A 20725-nucleotide genomic window follows, 5' to 3' on the forward strand; every position below is an offset into this window, starting at 1 on the left:
TGGGGTTTGCATTCTACATATATATTTCAGCAACCATAAGACTAGCATTTACACAGCAATTACATTTAGTCTTCATTGCTTACTGCTTACTGCATCCCTGCCAACTCAAATTAAGCTGTATAGTCATTTCCTTTCTTTCATTAGGCATCTCGTTGCAGAAACAGAGAATGAAAGTGGGGGTTTCTGACCATAATTTTAATAAACTTTATTAAAGAACGTGTTTTTATTTGAACTTTCATCAAGTCCCTGAAATTTCACCAGCCTTCAGCAGCACTGGATAGTTTTTCATATTTGCTAACAGTCTAAATGTATGATGAGAAGTCAGTTGAATGACCAGATATTTTTCAATCACACTTCCATGACCATTGAAGATAAAATTATGCAAAACTGCAAGGTCTATAAAACCAAAGCCATTTCCTTGTTCAATCCTCTTTACTCATAACAGCGACAAACCCCTGAACACCTTATGTAAGAAGAAGAGTGGCATAATCAAATATGCTACACAACAGGAAACAGGGGAGAAGACCCTAAAAACTACAGAGGTTTACACCTTGCATCTCTACATTAAAATTTTCCTAAAACAACAGTCAGCAGGACTGCAACTCTGTCACCAGGCAGAGGCCAGAGTTTAGCACAAGCCAGTAAGTGATAACTTGGACTAGAGTTCTTTGTATTATCTCCCAGAAAAAAGGAGCTCAGGTCTTTGCAAATAGCCAACTAACTCCAGTGATACATTCAGATTAGGCATTAAACTCCAGGCAGCTGCTCTTGAATATTTTGAGGTGGGATGTCAAAAGAAGCCACTGAAAACCAAAGGCTGATAAGAAAAGTACTCAGAAAAGTACTGCTGAGTATAATGTTGGAGTGTAAACTTCTATCTTTACCACTGGAGTGGAAGCATGAATGCTATTAGAAACACACTTTATGACATGCACTGACACAAAACACTAATTTTATAGTGGATTAGTAACTTTACTAAAAGAATAGTGATTTCTGCTGGTGAGAATTCCTTCAATTAGTCTGTCTACCTCTATACTAAGAGTGCTAAACTGAATTCCACCTTTCTTAACAAGAAAATCATCCTTTTTAGGAAGCAAGGTTTTTTAACTCAGTAGAGAAACACACAGAACATTGCACTGCTCTGAGAACAGAAAACCGATTTTACACTGTTACAAGTACCTTTGTCAACATGACCAGAACATTTTTCAGTGTGATGATATCTGTCTATTACACAGACATACGTATATTTATTGATTTGTCACTAAGACAAAAGATTTGGATAGCAGGATTAATTATTTCATGTGTTTACACAGCATCTTCTGAATACAGAAGTGAATTCAACAAAGAACACTACTTACTTTCTTTTCCAGTAGTTCTCTAACAAACCTGAAAAAGGGTAGAAATAAAGTTGCTATAAATCTGTCCTCTATGTTATTAATTATGAAAAATATAAAAAATACATACTTGAATACCCTGTTAAACATTTCTGACAGATCAATTGTTTTACAAAATTTTGAGCCAGATTTTCAGATGAAATAAAAAAAGGGAACACAATGAAGTCAGCATAGTGACACCAATTATGCTAGTTTTGAATTTGACTCTGAACATGCAAATGTTTTTTTCATTGCAATAGTTAGCATTAGACAAGCAGTAATTATTCTGAGTTCTCCCTGAAAACCAAACACATGCTACATTATATGAATTGAAAACATAATTATAACCTACAGCTGCAATACTGAAGAAGGAAAAAACAAACCAAACTTTAATTTGTTTGTCCATGATTCAAATTACAGCGTTTAAACCTTTTCAAATCCAAGTTTTAAAAGATGCAGCAATATTTTATATCTTGCAGTAGAGGCATATGTCCTCGTTCACTTAAAGAAGCCTTGATTTTTTGGAAATCTTATATTAATGTTAGTGTATAGACTGTCTACCTTCCAGAAAATAAAGATTTACTTACTCTGTTAAATAAAATGCCACTCAGACCTCTATAAAAAATACTAAGCAGTCACTATGGATAATGCAGATGAGCAAATTAAGCTTCCTCCTACTTTGGAAGGAGGAAATTCTTTCAAAGCCCATTTGTTCAGTGTATGTAAGTGACATGTGAAAGACAGTTTGAGACGCTTTCTGGACAGGATCTCTGTGAATTTTTATGTTATAGTTCATAGTAAGTAAACTGTATCATTTTGATCACAACAATATTGTATCAATTTTTTCAAATGTCTTCAGAGGAAAAAGAAAATTATGCTAGAGGCTACAGTCACAGCCCTGAAGGTCACACTACATCACCAGATGGAAACAAGAAGCCTGAGTTTGATTTCTGCAATCACCAAAGGAGTTTGGGCCCACCATTGTCTTACTTTGAGAGCTAAAATGCCAAGTGAATTAGCTACCATCTGCTCGTTTCTCCTCTTACCAATTAACCTGATCACACTTAATCAGAAGTTTATGATCAGAACTTGATCAATAAAATACACAGTTGAGCAGAAGTTTTACAGAAATATAATGCCCAGTTGACAAGCCAAAATTTCAATGTGGCTGTTTTCATTCTTTCTCACATTATTTGAACAGTGTGAGCTGTTTCAAAACTGATGAAATGTGATGAAATATGTTTTGCAAATATAGGCTATAGTTTGTTGGCTTATGTACTTCTCTATGAGGAAAGCAGCTCAGCTTCAAATCACTGTCTTCTATAGCAGAACAGACCTGAACACAGGTTCTCATCTTTACAGCTGACTATAACTAATAATACCATATATGGTAATCTAGAGTTCAATTCCCCAAGTTTTTATTCAGTCCTCTTTGACAAAGAATGATAGATTCAAATTCTTGATGAATTAAATTTAATATATTGAGTACTTGGAATTGTATCTTGTTTCCATGCATACAATATAAATATTTCTGAATGTTGACTTTAAGTAACTGAAATGAATGTAGTCCATTTTCTGACAGCGTGACAGATCACATTTCTTAGATTCTTAAAAAACCAAGCAACAAAAACCCAACTAACATGTTACCCTCTTAATGGAACAGCTTTTTCGTCCTTCTGCAGTTGTATGGCTGTGATTTGGGTAAGTGCTCCAGATCCATGCCAGGCAGCACACAGCTCCATTCCCTAGACAGCTATGGAGTACTTGTGCCAACCTCTCACCCAAACTTCAGAATAATTTCTTTTTACACAATCAAAAAGGAATTAATTGGAGGCAAAAGATAGATATTTGAAAGAAAGCTATTTAGATCCTTCTGAAGCTTTTAAAACTATCAGAATTGGAAGTTCTGCTTCTTTCAGGCCCATTTGGCAGGACTTGCACCGTATTATGGAAACTGGGGATTTACATAGAGGGAAACAAAGGTTAGAAGAGTGAAGGTAACTCACACTGCATGTTTTAAACATCTCTTTAAAGATAAACACTATAGAAATACATTACTATTTCTAACTTTTATCGTCACTCCTTTAGCATGATTTGTAAAAACAAGGGAGCAACCTCACACAAGTGCCAAAAGATATTTATATTGTCTCAGGGGTTTTCTCTTTCAGCATGACATCTGAAACATTTATATAGATAAATAGATAGCCCTATGAGAAGAGCTGTATGCCTGCTTAACTGTTTTCTGAGCATGGGTGCAAAAGACAAGAGAAACATGATAGTAAGCTGCAATAATCCAGTCTTGGCTCTCCTCCACTACAAATATTGCCTTCATTTGATTCCCCTTCATTCTCTCAGCTGCATGTTGGAGTGGTTTGACCAGTGCTGTGATGGAGAAGATATGTTTAAAATGGGGTATATGAGAGCTGAGCTTACAGCTTGAATAAAGCCTTAACATAAATGATGGAAGGAAATAGCTTAGAAGTCAATGGGGATGAAGGAACTGGCTGCCACCTCACCATTGTATGTCAGGCCCCAGGACCTCCACACACACAGCTGTGAAAGGGAAAAGAGGCAGAAGAAAACAGACATATCCTCTCAAACCCTAGATCTGTGCTTTCTCCCTCTATTTACAAAAGCCAGAGGGATGCTCCTTGGGCTGTGCAGCAACTTTTTCAGGAACTGCCAGGATTTGCAGGAATTGCCAGGACTGTAGGGGATACTACTGTTGGAACAAAAAAGCCTGTTGCTAATAAATTCACACCTGTAAGCTCTTAGACAGGTTCGCATCCACTTTTCAGATGTAGCAAAAATCTTACTTTAAAAAGTTTTGCCATCAATTTTATCATTTTACCTTTCTGTCTCTTGGACAGAGTCAGCAGTAATCTCTCTGTATTCTGGCACACTGTTATTCACATCCATGCAGACTTTTCCAACAAATGCTCGTTGACCGAATTTATCTGTTGAGATGCATTAGAATATAAAGCTCAGAATCACTGGTTCTCAGAAACCATTACCAAAGCTTGTACTGAAATAAAAAAATTTAATTCCACCCCACCCAGCTCTATTTAGGATGACCAGAATTTATGCTCCTGCCTTGTCTCTAAGTTAGGATTATTCGTGTGACTTTTAAAGATAAAAAGAAAAGACAAAAATAAGGAAACTAACAACATTAAATAGGAGCTGTTTATTTGCACATTAATACTCATAAATAAGAAGTAGATTACTATAGTTTAACCACAACCAGAATTCTTAATGGTAGTCTGTGAAGACAGCTGTAACACAAAGGACGAGAAACACAAGCATCAAAGTACAGTAGCTGCAGTAGATGACTACCTGAAGATGAGAGAAGGCGTAAAGATCTTAGCAAACCATCTCTCTTTTTGCTAACAGGCAAAGACTGTTAACAGGACAGTTAGAGGGAGAAATTTCCAGATCTATTCTGGCCTCTTTCTTGAGATTTACCCATGCTAGATGAAGAAATCAGAAATCATATGTAAAACATGCATATAATATCCTAGGCTGTCAAATGCGTTTTAAAATCAGATCACTTTGTCCACTTTTACTATTTGAGTTGTTTAATGCAATGGCTTCAAAATTTTCCAAATAAATCAGAATAGCTCATTTTTGATGAAATTTGAGGTTCTTATTAAATTTCTCTGCTTTATGAGCTGTCTGAGCCTTGAGAAATCCTCCAAGAACAAAAACATTTTCAAGCAGGCATTTGCAACTATGAACAGAAGGGAAGGATTCTGATGCAGCTTCCACTTCTCTGATTTCAGAGGGTGTGTGAAGATTTTTGATATTGATTATCAGATGAAACCTCATTGTATCAGGAAATTAATGCACCAACTGGGCCTCCTGTCATTCAGTTCTTTTAAACCTCAAATAACAAAAGGTTAGAAAAGGCAGCTGAAGAACAAGTCCAGCAGACCTAATTCAAGCTCAGCCAGCAGCAGACTTGGGAATGAGGAGAGAAGGAGCAGCAAGCAGGACAGAGGTGTTTAAATGAACATGGGTAACAGGTGGGGCCTGGGGACACAGTGTGACAGGTACAATGAATAAAAAACAAATTAGGAGAAAGACAGATCCCTAGCTAGTTTAAACTCCTAAACATTGTTTCCTTCAACTAACACGACCCACATAATCCTTCAAAACTCAATGTTAGACTTACCTATAATTTCAGCAAGAAGAAGGGAACTATCTGTGTGAATTGTTGCAAAGTAGCAAGCTGTAGTCGTGCCATTCTTTAGAGTTCGTCTCTAAAAAAAGAAATCAATTTCAACTGTCTGAGAAAAAAGCCAGCATAGCTGCCAAAATGCAGAACAGGAAGTCTCATTTCAAGCTGCAAGAACATTTAGTTATTGTGAAATTTTGCAGTGAAGTGGGAAGGTAAAAATATAGATTTTTAATTTAATAAAAGCTTTTTTAAGTCTGAGGGTTAATAAATACAAAAAACTGCTCACAAAATTTTTACAGCAGCTAAACCCATAGAAACCAGTTATTATTCCTTTCCCCAAACTGGAAATACTCCAATTTATATTTAGAAATAAAAACAACTAGTAATTTTTTCTATTTCCTGGTTATGAAAGGCTCTCCAATTTTGATGGTGAAGCAGTGTTTGTGTAGTGTTAGCAAAGCAAGGTTTTTGGGGAACATGGTGGTTTTCTTTTAGCAACCTGATCTAGCTGGAAAAACAAGTCAGGTTTTCATGTACCAAAAGCTTTGTTGCCCTCAAATACCAAGCATCAAACTTGACTGTAAAAGTAAACTGAGCAAAACCACTCAAACTATGAGTTAATAATTAATCTAATATACCATCTGAAAGGAAATCCTTATATTACTTTTGGGGAACATAATAGTAAATTACCAGGTATTTTAGTTACATTAATTCATGATGAAATTTGGAGCTTCTCTCATCCTTGGGACTGATACAAACTATGTTGACCACTTATCCAACATACAGACCTACACTATACTTTTGGGTTCTGGCTGCCAAATCATTTGAGAATTTCTTAAATTTCTTTTAATGAGATAAAAGGTGGGAGATTCCACACAATGTTTAGAGGAAGGGTAGAGTTAATTATCTGACAAACATGAAGGCAAGCTCTGTCTTTTCCTTACAATATTCAAATTAAAATCTTTAAAAGTTCCAAAAAAGTCTCAAAATAGCAATGTCATTACAAAGACAAGTTACCTTTGTCTTTTCTAGCTTTTAAAATTCGGAATTCTCTACTTCTGAAATCCTAACAATGTTGTTAAAGTAAATCTAAAAGAATTCTGTTTCCAAATCATCAGCACAAAGAGGAGGTTCCAGCTAAAAGAAGGAAAATTTCACCTAAATTGTTTCTTTTGCTGAGTATAGAAGGCATTTGTTGGAAACAGGACTTTGATTTGAAAAAATCGACTGTTTTTTCATTACAACTTCATAAACACAATGAAACTTATGAAAAGACATCTGCTCCATGAAAGTTTAGGTGCAGGGTGAGGTCTCTGGATGTGCTGGGATGGCTCAGCCTGCGCGGTAACAGCGTGCTGGGCACACGGCTCAAAGGTGAGGCCACCTCTCTGTTTTAAGCACTTGAAGGCTTAAAAGTGCTTGTGACCAGGCTGCTCCTGCATGCTTTTATCATGGCAGATGGCAGAAAGTAATTTCTTTTAAAATTTGTGTGGCAGGGAACAGCATAACTATTTATTTCAGATTTGTTATGTTATTATATTGGCAACAGACACTTCCAGGGTAATAGACAAATGCAAGGCAAATTATGCTGGCCAAATAATTTCATCTGTTGAAGATATTTCAATCCACAAATTAAAAGATAAATATCAGTTATAGGCCAGAACTAGTACTCTGCAATAGCTGCAGAGTTGTCCATCCAGCAGATCTTAAAGACTTTATAGTGCTCAGGACCAGTCTAGCTCAAACACAGTCTTTCTTCGACCCACAATACCACTGAGAGACTCCTTCTAAGGCCCCTGGAGTGAAAGACATTCTCACTATAAAGACCTCAGCAGCAGCAATGGCTTTCTTTACTACTCCAGAACATCCCAGATCTGTCATCTATCAGAAGTATCTTCTCTTTCATGTGTTTTTTTCAGATGGTGGGTTCATAATAGAGGACTTTTGTGGAAGAAAGGAAACATTCTCTGAATTAATTTTTCTTTTACTATGCTTGGTTATTGCTACATTGAAGTTGTCTGCACCTGCTGGCTGTACTAATTCTGAGAGTAGATTAGTTGCTGTATATTAGTAGATGTCATTATATTCAGAAAAGGTGATAAATAGTTCATTGTTAACCTTGTGATTAAATTAACTCTACTGCCAACAACAAGAGAACAAGACTGTAACAAGTAACAGACAATCTTGGCTAGCAATTAGAAGAGTGGCTATCTTGTTTTTATCTGGTTTCCATGACAGTAAAACTACTCTTTCTGTCAGCCTTCTGAGAACATGCCTATATTACACAAAAACGAATGCTGTCAAGCAGGTAAATGTCATTTGCAGGACTTACAACAACTCTGGTGTACACTTCTTCTGCAAAACCACCATCCTGGTATTTGGCTTCTGTTGGGAATGTGTAAGCAGTCAACCACTGCAAAAGAGGCAGGTCTACTCTTGTACCAGTAAATGAATACTGAGGAGCATGAATATGTGTATCAACCAATCCTGGCATGAAGAATTCACTAAGGAAAGAAAATAAAACTGTAATAATCCAAAATGCCTCAAAAATTCTCCATAGTAATTAGCTTTGTTTTAAAGAGTATACTTGATTAAAATCCATCAGAGTACATGGCAAGTACAGATTAATCTCTCTCTTCCAGCATCAGCCTATTGATTCCTGCTGTACCTCTACACATACCCATATTTTGGTATGAAGCTGTTGAGTAATATCATTTACACTACAAAATAAATATATCTAACTGTGAGAAAAACAGTATAGGAGCAGGATTAATCTAATTATCTCTAATATTGACCCACCCTAAATGCCAACAAACAGAGGGGAACTGACTTGACAATAACTAAACTTACTCCACTACAGAATCCACCTGAAAAAGAGATTTGTACACAGTCTTGTTTCCTAGTTTGAATACATATGGAATGCCTCTAGCTTCCAGACCATTATATTTACAAAATGTTACTTTCTGTATGCCAGTTTTCTTCTACATTATGTATATGTCTATACACATACGTAAAATCAATTAATTTCAAGGCTTAATGGAAGAACAGACACTGTGTCTAAAAATGCAGACACAGATACTGGTGAAAAAAGCTCTGCTCAGTATCTTGACAGGAAAGGCATATTTACAATGTAACTGTAAAACTATATGTTTGTCATGCAATGTTCATGCAATAGCAGGAATGAGTATATCAACTTTACTACGAAGTTGCTATGGCTATTTTGTTTTGTGCTGAAACTCCTTACTACATAACATTTCTCCCACTCCTCTTTCCTTCTCCCTGGCTACTGAATGAACTGAATTTTGTCTCTTTTTAGCTTCTCTTTTTTCTGTTTTCTTGCAGGCAATAAATGTTGAAAAGTCTTCCTCAATCAATTCACATTCTCAGCACCTTCCTTTTTCCTCAGGCTATTTCAGGCGAAAAAAATATCTCATTATTCATATATACTGTATGATTAGCCTTTCAGCAAAGCATAAAAGATTTTTAGCAGTTGATTACTAGAAGGTCTCAATTATAAGCCACAATTCTTTGATGGTGCTACTACATGCAAAGCATAGCTCAAAACTTTTTCACACAGTCCAAAACTTTTTTACTTCACAATAAAGTTGGAGGATTTCACTGCATGAAGAAAAAATAAATGCTCCAGCTGCAGTATGGAGAAATCAAAAGCTCTGTGTTTAGAGGGCTTAAATCTTCTAATTGTACTAATTTTTATTATGCAACGTGTCAATGTCTTAACAAAAAAGTTTCATATCTGCAGTGTCAGTGTTATCTACATTTACTACACCTAGACTTTCACGTTAGGCACAGCCCACTGCTAACAAATGAATATAAAATGTAATTTCAAGAAAGAATGGCACTCACTTTCATGAACACGGAAGCGATTTTGCCTGAAAATTAAATATGGCATTTTGCTCTGTGCAGCATACATCATCCAGCACAATTCAGCCATGTCTGCAATCCCAAACCAAGGAATGCAAAAATAACATGGACTGTCTGAGTTGCATCCAGAACATAGGCACCTTTGGGTAAAGAGCTCTCACTGCACTAAAATGGAATTTTGGCCATTAAATATATGGGCATCATATGGTTTTAATGTGGTCCCTGTAAAAATAAAGACTCGGTTTACCTCACTCAAAGAACAAACTGCAATTGCTGTAGCTAATCTTAATAAAACACATACTGTTTACTCAGTAGTCTTATGTCAGATGTTTTGAACCCCCAAGTCTTAGCCAGTTGCTCTAGCTGATCAGCTTGTTCCACAAACACGATCTAAAAAAAAAGAAAACATAGTTAAGTACCTCAAACGTGCATCCCACATCAGCTTTATATGAAGGCAAAACAAGTTATATCTTAAAACCAATTTTACACACTTACTACAGAGGTGTTTGGCTTGCATTGAGACTCTTGTTCTTCCTGACTATCAAGCATGATTTTGAAATACCTTCTCATAATCCAGTGAGTAACTGCACCCACCTTGTAACTTGTAATAAAACAGTTAACTCCTTCTCAGGTAATACACAGGCAGAACAGCACAGACCGTAGCATCCTGCAAGGTAACCCCATGCCAGCAGGACAGTCACTTGTGAGGAATTGTACAACAGCCTCACAGGAATGCAGGTACAGTATCCACAATGAGAGGGGTCAAATTACCTCCTGTGCCTATGACTGACTGACATCAAGATAAATATTTCCTAATTTTCTGCTTGTGTTAGTCTTTTTTAATTTTTATTTTCCCATCGTGCCTACGATGAGAAAATAAATTGAAGGGGAAAATGTGGATAATATTTTCATTTTACAGAATGGGCTAAAAGGATGCTGAGATCTTTGTTTATTGCAAAATAAAACCCCACAATCTGGAGCCAAACTCAACCCCATTTGACTCCTAGGGAACACAGACTTTACTGAAGATGAGTTGCTGTTGCCTAGTCAGAATTTTAACACATTTCCTATTTATTTTTAACTTCTGTGGTATTTTAATCTACAAGATGACTCTTAGCAGCTGAATTCTCAACTCTTTGATTCTCTGGTCTATCACTAATAGGCATGACAGCTCCCCAGGAAACAGAGACTGTGGAGCCTAGAGACTGCAATGCCCACTACAGACTCCATGCAGGATCCAAGTTTCCTCAACATTTGACAATTTAGAGGACTTGGAAGTCTCCCCTGGCCAAAGACTGCCCACCTGAACTTACAGAAATTCCTGCCTCTAACCACAGCCTCTGCCAGAAACCAATTCATGGTCTTCTAACTCCCTTGGTGTAAGAGCTGGTTCCCTTAATTTCAAGGGAATACTCTTTCTGCTACCAGTATCCTTCTGCTCCTGGGATGATGCTCACATGGAGGGCCTATGTCACCCTCATGACTGCAGTTGCTAGGGCATCAGTTAAAAAGAAAAACAAAACCACATTAAAAAAGGCAAAACTTAGTACTTTTAAAAAGGCAATAGGAAGAAACTTAGGAGGAAGAGCAAGAGGACTGGAAGAAGCATTGCTTAGCACTTATTCGCATGCCATTTTTTATGTGCATGCTTCTTTTGAATATAAATTCACCATTTTCTGGTTTTTCCATAGACAAAATAAGCAAAGCTACTAAACTGTAAATGCTGCTAAACTGTAGACAAGAAGTTATTGGCTGCCTAGTCTTTTAAACTAATCATGGCTAGTATGATTTATATTGTTTAAAGAGCAGATGTTTCACATTTTCAGTCAGAAAAAATATTAAAATAATGCCATATAAATAAATGCCACACTAGCAAAAATTGTAAGATTGTATTAAGATTCCATTAATAGTTGACAAGAAGCAGTATTGTCCTCCATGCAAAGAGGAATACATCCAACTTAATTTAACTGCAGAAGGCTTGGAATACAGACCTACTGAAATATCTGATGTGCAATAAAGATGTTATTCAGACATTGAAGTCAAAATGGATGCAGAATGAGCAATGTTAGAGCTGCTGGGGGGGAGAAGGATGAAGAGGGAGAGAAAAAAAGAGAGAGAGAAAAACATGAAACACCAGATGACAAATTCTGGAAACAGGCGTTGCCATGGAAAAGCAGTGGCTGTTATGTACTCTTAGGGTGCAGAAAAATAAAACACCCAAATCATGGAAAAATGAAGAAGATATGTTTCAAGGAAGCTGGGTAGACGAAACCAATTCTAAACCTGACACCTGGTCTCTTATGGTTGAATTAGGCTATGGGCAAATCAACAAGACCTCTACGTTTTTTTCAAACAAACTTCCCAAAGGAATTCCTTAGTCAGTCAAGAGTTGTTCCCCATTGCTTTAGGATGCATTTCTAATGCTGAATGCTTTAAACCCTTTGAGATCCTATGCTTGAACATTTGCTCCAGTATTTGCTTGTGCATTCAAGGTAACCAACTGGATGCACAGTTCTTTAAATTAGTTCTGCACCTCAGCACTGTAGAAGCAAGAAGAAATTCTACACCAGAGCCACTACAGAGTCAAGAGAAGTGCCCAAGACTAAGAACTTCAGCTTTAAAGAAGGAAGTCAAGGAAAATAATTGGCACTTTGGGAAAGGTATATCACAAAACACAGAATCAGTGGCTGCTAACCCCATTGTCCAAACACTTCCATAAGTTCTCACGTGTTACTCATATAATGGGGCTAAAGAATCCAAAGATCAGGGGTAAAGCTCTCCCAACATTTGTGACTAATTCAGGCCTTTTGTATATCAAGTGATGCCCAAAGCTCTTCCACTAGAGCATAGCTGGTCAACTGATCCGTGCATCAACCCTGATGTAGCAAACCCTGAGTGCCCTCAAGCACCACAGGGCAAAGATGTTACTAACAAGAAAATGGAAAGTGAATTATACTGGCTGAAGGAACATGGTCTGCTTGGATCCAGCAGCACCTGCCTATGGCATTCAGAGGTGAATAGGAGAAGGGTCTGCCCCTCTTTCCCTTCCCACATGCTCTCCTCCCTCTCTGTTCCCACAGTTATTAAGTGATGCCTATTGTTTGCCTAGTTCCCAAAACTGGAATGTGAGGCTAAATGAGAGACAAGAACACTCACAACACCCAGCTGCCAAAGGAACTGCCCAGCCTGCTGAAAAAAGGGAAGCAGTGAATTCCAGATAGATGGTACCTTCCTCCTTGTACAGCTGACATGTGTCCACTCACTGTCACAACAGGCTGAAATCAAAACTTATGCTTAATATCCTTATTCCACAACTCTCGCTCTTTTCATAATTTACACAAGGGCTTTTAGCTTATATTTTTTCTATTTACTAAATATTCTACTCACCTAGGATAATTACACCAACATTTCAATAACAACTCATATTTTGCACCTATGTCTGTTTTCTGTGCCCTGAGGAATGCTGGTCTTTCTCTTCACTTTTCCTCAAGGGAAACTCCACACTGCTCTGCAAACCACTCAGTTAAACATGGTCCTTACTTTGCTAACTTGATGATAAATTGGGGTTTAATATCCAAAGGCAATGATTTTCTTCATAAAACTTTGTATTCATCTGGGGTAAAGAAGAGAGATGACATTTTACATCCCTTGGAGGACATGCAGGGACCCACACAGCAAAACAGAATCCAGTTGTTCATACAAGCTCTCACACTCAGTGTCAAAATTTTTACATGATGGAGTCAGCAACATGAGGCAAAAGAAGGACACCTGTTTAGTTAAATTTACATCTTTGGCAGGAAAACAAGCAGTTTTGGTGTAAATTCAAAAAATAAAGGCAAGTAATTTCTAATCACTATGTCTTTTTTGAAAAGCCAACTCTTCTGTGATTCCAGTGGTTGCTCTGTGTGAGGCTACATTATGAGTAAGAGAGAGAAAAGAGAGCATATTGGATACTCCCTGTATCAGCCCCTAGAATATTAAAATGTCAAGAATTTGTAATAAAAAGAGAATTAAATAAAAGTGCTTGTCACTGTATTCTGGTGGGAATTTTATTTTAGGAAGATAGTGCTTTAATGGATTAAAAAAAAAACAACTTCTGCCAATTTATGCAAGAATAACATTATACTGTGAATCCTTGTTCCCTAGGAAAAGGAGAGAGTAAGAGCACAGATGTCTAGGTGTAGCTTACTAATCTACCTCTTTTTCAAGAAAATCACTAAAAATCTTGATTTCATATGGATGCTGTGTAGAGACACTTTCTCAGTAATTGACATTAAGGGGAGTGGGATGGGGTATGAATTTATGCCTTGTGCACCTGTGTTACACCAGCCAAACCTTTTTACATTTAGATCTATTGTTTTAGTGAACACCAGCCAATACATAACTATGCAAGTGTTTACTCCCTCCAGTTCATCAAAACACAGCTCCTCACAGACTTCAATACACCTTGCACTAGACTCCTCAACAGCTATAAGAGGGCTGTCAGGAAACACGCCCTCATGGACCCGTGTGAATAGAGAAAATGCACTGTTAGGGCTCAAACTGCGTTTTGCACATATTTAAAATGGTACTGAAGCCTGACACACTGAAGCCTGTTATTTAGCCACAAGAAAGAAAACTACTTTTTTAGATTTGACATAGGGCGACCATATGTTATCAAGCCTACAAAAAATCACCAGTCTACTTGCACAACCTGCACTATGAAACTGAGTTTCAAGTGTGATAAGGGTTAAGGAAATGACATTGCTTCCCTGCCAGACTCTCTTCTACATTATCAGTAAGTGCAGTGCTCGTTTTAAGCCTGGTTCATACTACTGAAATGCTCAACATCACCATCTTTCTAAATCTTTATGGATATATGACATAGGGGGAATTTTTGTGACGAGAAGACAAAAAAACAAAGCATCATTTAGATGGCTGTGCAGTGGGTAGACAGCTATTTTCACCATCACTGTTTAGATACCCTTAGAATAAAAAAAAAAAAAAAAAAAAAGAAAACCAGCTTGCGAAACTGAAAGAAAACAGAGAATCTGAAAGAATGCCAAATCTAGGAACGCTGCTGTTCCGGGAAAGCTCAGCACACCTCAAAAGCAGATTTATGCCAACCGCAGACTCGTGCCGAGGGGACGCTCCATCCCGGCCAACTCCAGCTCCCGCGAAGTGCGAAATTCCTGCTCCGCGGGGCTGCCCCGACGGGCGGCAGTGCGAAAATGCTCCGCCGTCTGTGCCCGGCCCCGCGGGGCCGGCCCTGCCTCTCGCACCCCGGCCCGCGCCCGGCGAGGCGGACCCGCAGCGGCATCGCCCCCGACCCCCGCCCGAGCCCCCACTCACGGTCCCGTTATCGTCCACCCCCAGGAGGTGTCCGTGCAGGATCTCCATGGGCGCCGAGGCGCTCGAGTGCACGAAGGTCCCCTTGAAGACGTGGGCGAGCGGCGGGCGCTGCGCGGAGCTCATGGCGGCGGCGGGCTGGGAGCTGCCACACCGCGGGCTGCCTTCCCTCGGAGTCTCTCGGTGCCGCCGCCGGCTTCCTGGAGCTGTCACCATCTCCCCACCCCCTGGTGACTTTCTTTGCGGGGAGTGGTTGCGGCGCAAGGAGGGCGGGAGGCCGCGCCGCACCCCCGCCTTCCCCGGGCGGACTAACGGACGGACGGACGGGGGGTCCCGGTGTCTCCCGGACCCTCGGCCTTCCCGCCGCCCGTGCCCCCATGTCAGGGATGTGCTCTCCCCCGAGCAAGAGGCCCGAACGACAGGAGAGATGCCCGGTGGGTTTTAGGGTCCCAGTTTCTCGCTGGGAAGCGGTGAGGGGTTCGGCAACGTGTCTGGTAGTGTTTAACGAGTGTGGGGCAATCCAGGTTTGCAGCCAACCTGCGGGTTGTAGCCGCTTGCAGAAGTTTAATTTACAATAGGTTTTGTAGGTTGGAAAAGGCCTTTAAGACCTTCAAGTGTCAGACTGTCTCGTCAGTCCTCGGCCTCTGTATCGGACATTAGAGCAGTGTAAGAGTAGAGAATAGATGCCAGCTGAGGTACCAGAACTTCCAGAAGTAGGCAGCCTCATCCAATGGAGATGGCCGACAGAAAAAAAAACAGCCGCAGGAGAATGAAAGGCAGGGAAAAATTAATTTTGTTAACTCAGAAAAATGTATCCCTGGAATGTTATTCTGCTCCAACAGCCCAAGTCAAAGTACATAATGAACACATCCTAGGAGGATGGCTGTTGAGAGTGTTGGACTAAGACTTCACAAAGGCAGAATTATGTGCATCAAGGATAACACCATGAATGCCCTCTGAATTACTGTTTGAAGTGACCTTTATTCATCAACTTATCAAGTGATAAATGAGCTTGGCACCAAGGGCACTGACACTACTGTTCTCAGGGCTGCATTGCAAAGTTTGTCATTACATGGTTTATCATTAAAGACCTTTGCGCTCCCCATTGTGCTGACACTCTGCAAAGGCATGGCAGATTATCTTTCCTACAAACTCTCCAGACTAATGGTGGAAAGAATGAGAAACACAGCAGGAAAGGGCAGAATAAATTTAATTTTAGTCTGCTAAGGGCGAATCATCAGCCTCTATTTTGCCTTCTTTGCATAAGAATGTGTTATCCTAATGAGAATGAAGTTTAAAAAATATTGGATTTATTGATATCAGTGGGATGTTCATAGGTGGATTTTGACATCAGATTAATCAGGCAATAAAGAATGTTCAAAAAAAATAGACATGCGAAAGTGACTTTTACTTATATTGGCAATTCTTGTAAGAGTTCTCGCAGTCTAAGAAAACCAGCAAAGACATGAAATTGTTATTTAAAACATATTGCAGTTTTCTATTGTATTTCTAGCATCTTTGACACGAGAAAATAGCGCACAAAACAAATCACAAGTCTTGAAGATTAATCTAGAAAATCTCCAATCTTCTAGTTTGGAGAAGAAACTGGCATAAATATCTTTCATGCAATTTAGTCTATTTAAAACAAAATAACACTTTCTGTTTCTTTGAAATGCAGAGTCATAAATTTGTCAAAAAATAGCACCAGAAGTCTTCTCACTTAGGATTTGCAAAAACCCCTTTTCCAAAGTTGTTTCTCAGGGTGTTGCGGTTGTGGTCGTCAAGGCTGCAGCTGAAATGAGCTGGTTTCCGAGCCATTACTCCAGGCAAGGAAAATTGTCTTTTGCGGCAGGAAACATAGGGCGGGAGAAAGGCTGGTTTTGCTACTGAGTAGCAAAACTGAGTAATAAGGGGGGTAGAAATGAGAAACGGCGTAGGGACCAAGCCCTGCAGCGGTAAATTCACTCGCTCCTCCCTTGAAGAATGGGAGTAGCAGGCAGCACAAGAGCTCGGGATTTGGTGCCAAAAGCTGGTTTAGCCTGATTTGCATTAAGTGGAGCACACAGCTGTCCTAGGACAGCGTCCTGGAGAGGTAAACCAAGGAGGTGCTGCTACCAAACTCATTCACTCTGCTGTTCAAAATAATATTCAGCAGAGCTCAGTGCTTCTGAGGAATCTTTTGGTTGTGTAGTGGGGAAGAGGGCTGCACCTGAGAATGTCTGCTCCAACCCTGGTTTTCCATTAAATATCTCAGGGATTGCCTTCAACATCCTTAAAAAGAGAAGTGCAGTGATTTGAGTGAGATGTAATCCAGGTAGTATTTATACAAGAGAAGAAAACCAAAAATATGGACAGTCTGTTTCATTAGCACTTTTATGGAGAAATGTTAATAACAAACACTGCTTGTGATTTTTTTTTTTTTTTGGCTTTAGTGTGTTCCAAACACTCTGAAGTTATACAAGTTCCTTGTCAAAAGACCCGTCAAAAGGAGGTCTCTTCTGCTTTTTCCAGCTGTCACATGGGAAAGCATAGGAGCTGTGGAAAACTGCTGGTGGAAGAATGGTTAACACCCTTCTCTCCTCACAGATTTATTTTTTTTTAACCAGTTACATATGCATGACCTAGATACTTGCATGAGCGAAGGTGAGACCTTGGCCAACTATGAAAAATGGAGCCACTGCTCAAAAATGTTGTAAGAGTGAAGTATGTTTAGTTTATTCTGGGATAAACTGGGCTAGGCACTTCACCATCTGGAATAGAAGTATAATGCTCTGTTGTGACTGTTACATAGTAATTAATTTAAGGAGTAGTTTGGTAGTTTTTTTTCTCCTTCCCCAGAATAGTTGATGGTCTGGATAGAGACATTTAGCTTCTTATAAATCATGCAATAGATGTTCTTTTAGTAGAATTTAATATTATCATATATGTGTTAATCCTTTTAATAATTAAGACTGTGTACTTTGATCTAATACTGCTAAAAAAAAAGAAAAAAGTCTGTCTCGTTATTCAGTATCCTATCAGACTCTCTATGTCTTCTAAATTATTGACTTCTAGACAATTATTGAAATTAGTCTTTAAGTGAGTCCTGAAGCCAGACATACTCAAGATTAGAAGAATAATCAGTCAATGTATTTCTAAGAGCAAGGGACAGATTTTAACATAATAAGAGTGCTTTTATTCTCCTTAACACTTTCACTTTTTTTTTTTTTTTCACTTGATCTTTTCTTCACTCATCACACTGTGCCAAGGATGAATTCAATTAGTTGATTCACAGTCTCAGAGCACCTAAGCTGATCCTGCAACTTCTGAGAAATGTAAGAAAAAGAAGCCTGCTTCTTTCCACTACTTTCAGAAGTAGTTGATGGGGTACTTGCCACCAACAAGAAACTCCTCTGTCACGAGCCTGCTGAGGTCAGTGCCTGTGCAGCCTGAGTGCTAGGATACAAGAATTATTACTCTGATCTGGCAAGGATGGTATTACAGCATTTATGATCAAAATGGACCTTGTCTGTTATTTGTAACATAGCAACTAGGTAAGAGGAGAGGAAAAAAAAAATACAGCTCATTCATCTGCCAATAATTTATTTTTTTTCCTGGATAAGGAAGAGCTGATTATGCAGCTACTCCGTCCTTGGGATTATTAAAAATAAAAAACCAAACAGACAAAAAAAATCACCCCAAAGTAGTGATGCATGATAAATACCTACTCTCAAGTGAGAAATTAAGTTGGGAGCTAGGTTTTAATCCAGCACAGGCTACTTCATCCACCTTATTTTCCCACAAAAAAAATTGTATAATCAGGATATGTTACATTACTTAACTTTTCCAACTCCATATAAGAGTGAAAATTACCACACTCCAAAAGAATATGAAGAAATTACAATAAAAACAACCTCTTTGTCATTTGCTACCAAGAGGTTTCACTCTGCAGGTCCCAGATGTATCTTTCAGCCTTTGATACACAAATCAATAAAGCCTTGGGAAGGCAAGGCTCAGACACTGCCAGGGGATGTTGGAGTTACTTTCTGGTGCTTCCTATCTCCTAAAGAGGCCAGCACTGGCATAGTACTGTCATAAAATATCCCATCATTAGAATGTAGAAATGGCACATTCTGCTTGCTCACAGATACATAATTAACTGAAGCACAGATTGGCTGATGTTAGTTCTTACACTCATGAATTTTTTCTGTTTTACTGCCAAGGCTTGTTCTTAACAGAAATTGTACTAACTAACCCAGAAAAGTGCTTGAGGAGAGACAGCAAATGCTACACAAATATCAGCAAAACTCATCTCTCAGAAGTACAAGCATGAATAGGTGAAATATGTCAAAATATTTTGTTGACAAATTAATTGTATTTTCCACAAGACACAAAGGATGAATCAATGTACTTGGTGGACTTTATCTCTGATTGTGTTTAAAGAGAATTCAATAGAATTTGGGTGTCTGCTGCTGTTAACAGAGGTTTATGGGGAAAAATATGGACATGACTTGCTATTATTGCCTGAGAACTTTATCCATGGAATTACATTGTGTGGTGGAGCCAACACACATTATTGAATGGGATCAGCTCATCTCTGGTCATGGCAATATCACAGACCATTGTAGGTAACTGTTCAAAGAAGACTTTGTTGTTAGTCTCATTTTCATGCTTAAAACCAGTAAAACCAAATAATCTCCAACATACTATCAGTGGTGATTTATCTAGCTTTGTATTGCTAATAGAAGATAAAACATTTTAGACACGTAGTCACAAATAAATTGTGGTAAGGAATTAAAATAAGATGCTACAATTTACTTCTGCTATTATTGCTGTCCACACATGACCACTTTTCCTGCTTTACCAAAGAGTATATTTCACCAAAGCTGGAATTAACTTTCTTTTTGAGTGATTTGTGAACTCTGAACCATGATGAATAATCTAATTCAAGCATGTAATTAATAGTCTGTGCATCCAAGCCTAGTCCTGTAAAACCACTTAATAATTGCAATGTCTTGACCAGCAGTTGTACTTCTAAGCTGTTTGAAGGGTCTCTTCAAGTGTGCCAGTGTTCAGTAAAGCAGCAAAATCATAATGAAAAGTTTTGTGATCAGGTTCAAGAAAGTCTATTAGAAATACAAAATTAACATCACAGTGTTATTAGTCCATCACTTCATTACAGAAGATAGTATATATAAACTGTGAGAATCTAAAAAATAAACAAACACTTTTTGAATTCCCTTTGTCATAGTGATGCATTTACACTGAACTAAGTAACTTACTTATTCACAGGTACATAATTTTATGGATTACCTTTTATGTTCTGAAATTGAACGGGAATTTATTTCAATGACTTCTTGACAGAAACTTCCTGCTTTGCACCCAAAACTAGATTTTGAAGCCATCTAAAATGTTGGTCTCTAATTTGAGGTATACAATATTTTGAACTTCCCAGTAGCTCCTCTTAAGAGAGGACAGAGAATGGAAGGAAGGAAGAAATATGAGAGAAAAGAAGCAACATTTTGTAGAAGCACATATTCATCCAAGGTCAATCTGAAAAGTTGATATAAACCCCTTCACTTCCCCAAAAGGCAAATACATGTGACAAGCGAGAAAAAAGTGGAGTCTTCATCACTTAAAGGTTGATCATAGTGTTGATCCTTTCACTAACACTTCCCAGCCTCACCCTTTCCTAACAGGGCTTCATGGGATGCTGTTTACCTAGTTTGAAGCATTATGGCTGCTGGTTGATACACTCTGTAAAGACCACGTGAACATGAAAAAACATGATTGCCTACCACTGGAAAATTGCAGATTTGGACATAACTTAATCTTCCCTGTATTCATTTCCTCAGTCCTTGTTTTTGTCCACATTTTGCTCTGTATTTCAGAGGATTTTTTAGTCTTTTTCATAAAACCACTGTTTCTTCTGCCTTCCTGACTCTTCAGCACTCAATCATGTAAGCTGAACATAGTACAAGTAAGT

The 20725-nt window shown here is 38.5% G+C and overlaps 1 protein-coding gene across 1 annotated transcript in view; it reads right to left on the minus strand.

The window, feature by feature from the left end:
• Positions 1-14949, minus strand: part of GDA (guanine deaminase) — a 29493-nt gene extending 14544 nt beyond the window's left edge. The window contains exons 1-6 of the mRNA XM_064735843.1: positions 14764-14949; positions 9734-9822; positions 7883-8054; positions 5545-5632; positions 4225-4330; positions 1359-1386 (exon numbers count right to left, since the gene is read on the minus strand). Of these exons, the coding sequence (XP_064591913.1) occupies positions 1359-1386; positions 4225-4330; positions 5545-5632; positions 7883-8054; positions 9734-9822; positions 14764-14886 (606 nt within the window). The 5' untranslated portion in view covers positions 14887-14949. The remainder of the gene's footprint in view (positions 1-1358; positions 1387-4224; positions 4331-5544; positions 5633-7882; positions 8055-9733; positions 9823-14763) is intronic.
• Positions 14950-20725: the final 5776 nt, after the last annotated feature.

The sequence above is a fragment of the Zonotrichia leucophrys genome, chromosome Z (genome assembly GCF_028769735.1).
Source record: "Zonotrichia leucophrys gambelii isolate GWCS_2022_RI chromosome Z, RI_Zleu_2.0, whole genome shotgun sequence".
Classification (NCBI taxonomy): Eukaryota; Metazoa; Chordata; class Aves; order Passeriformes; family Passerellidae; genus Zonotrichia; species Zonotrichia leucophrys.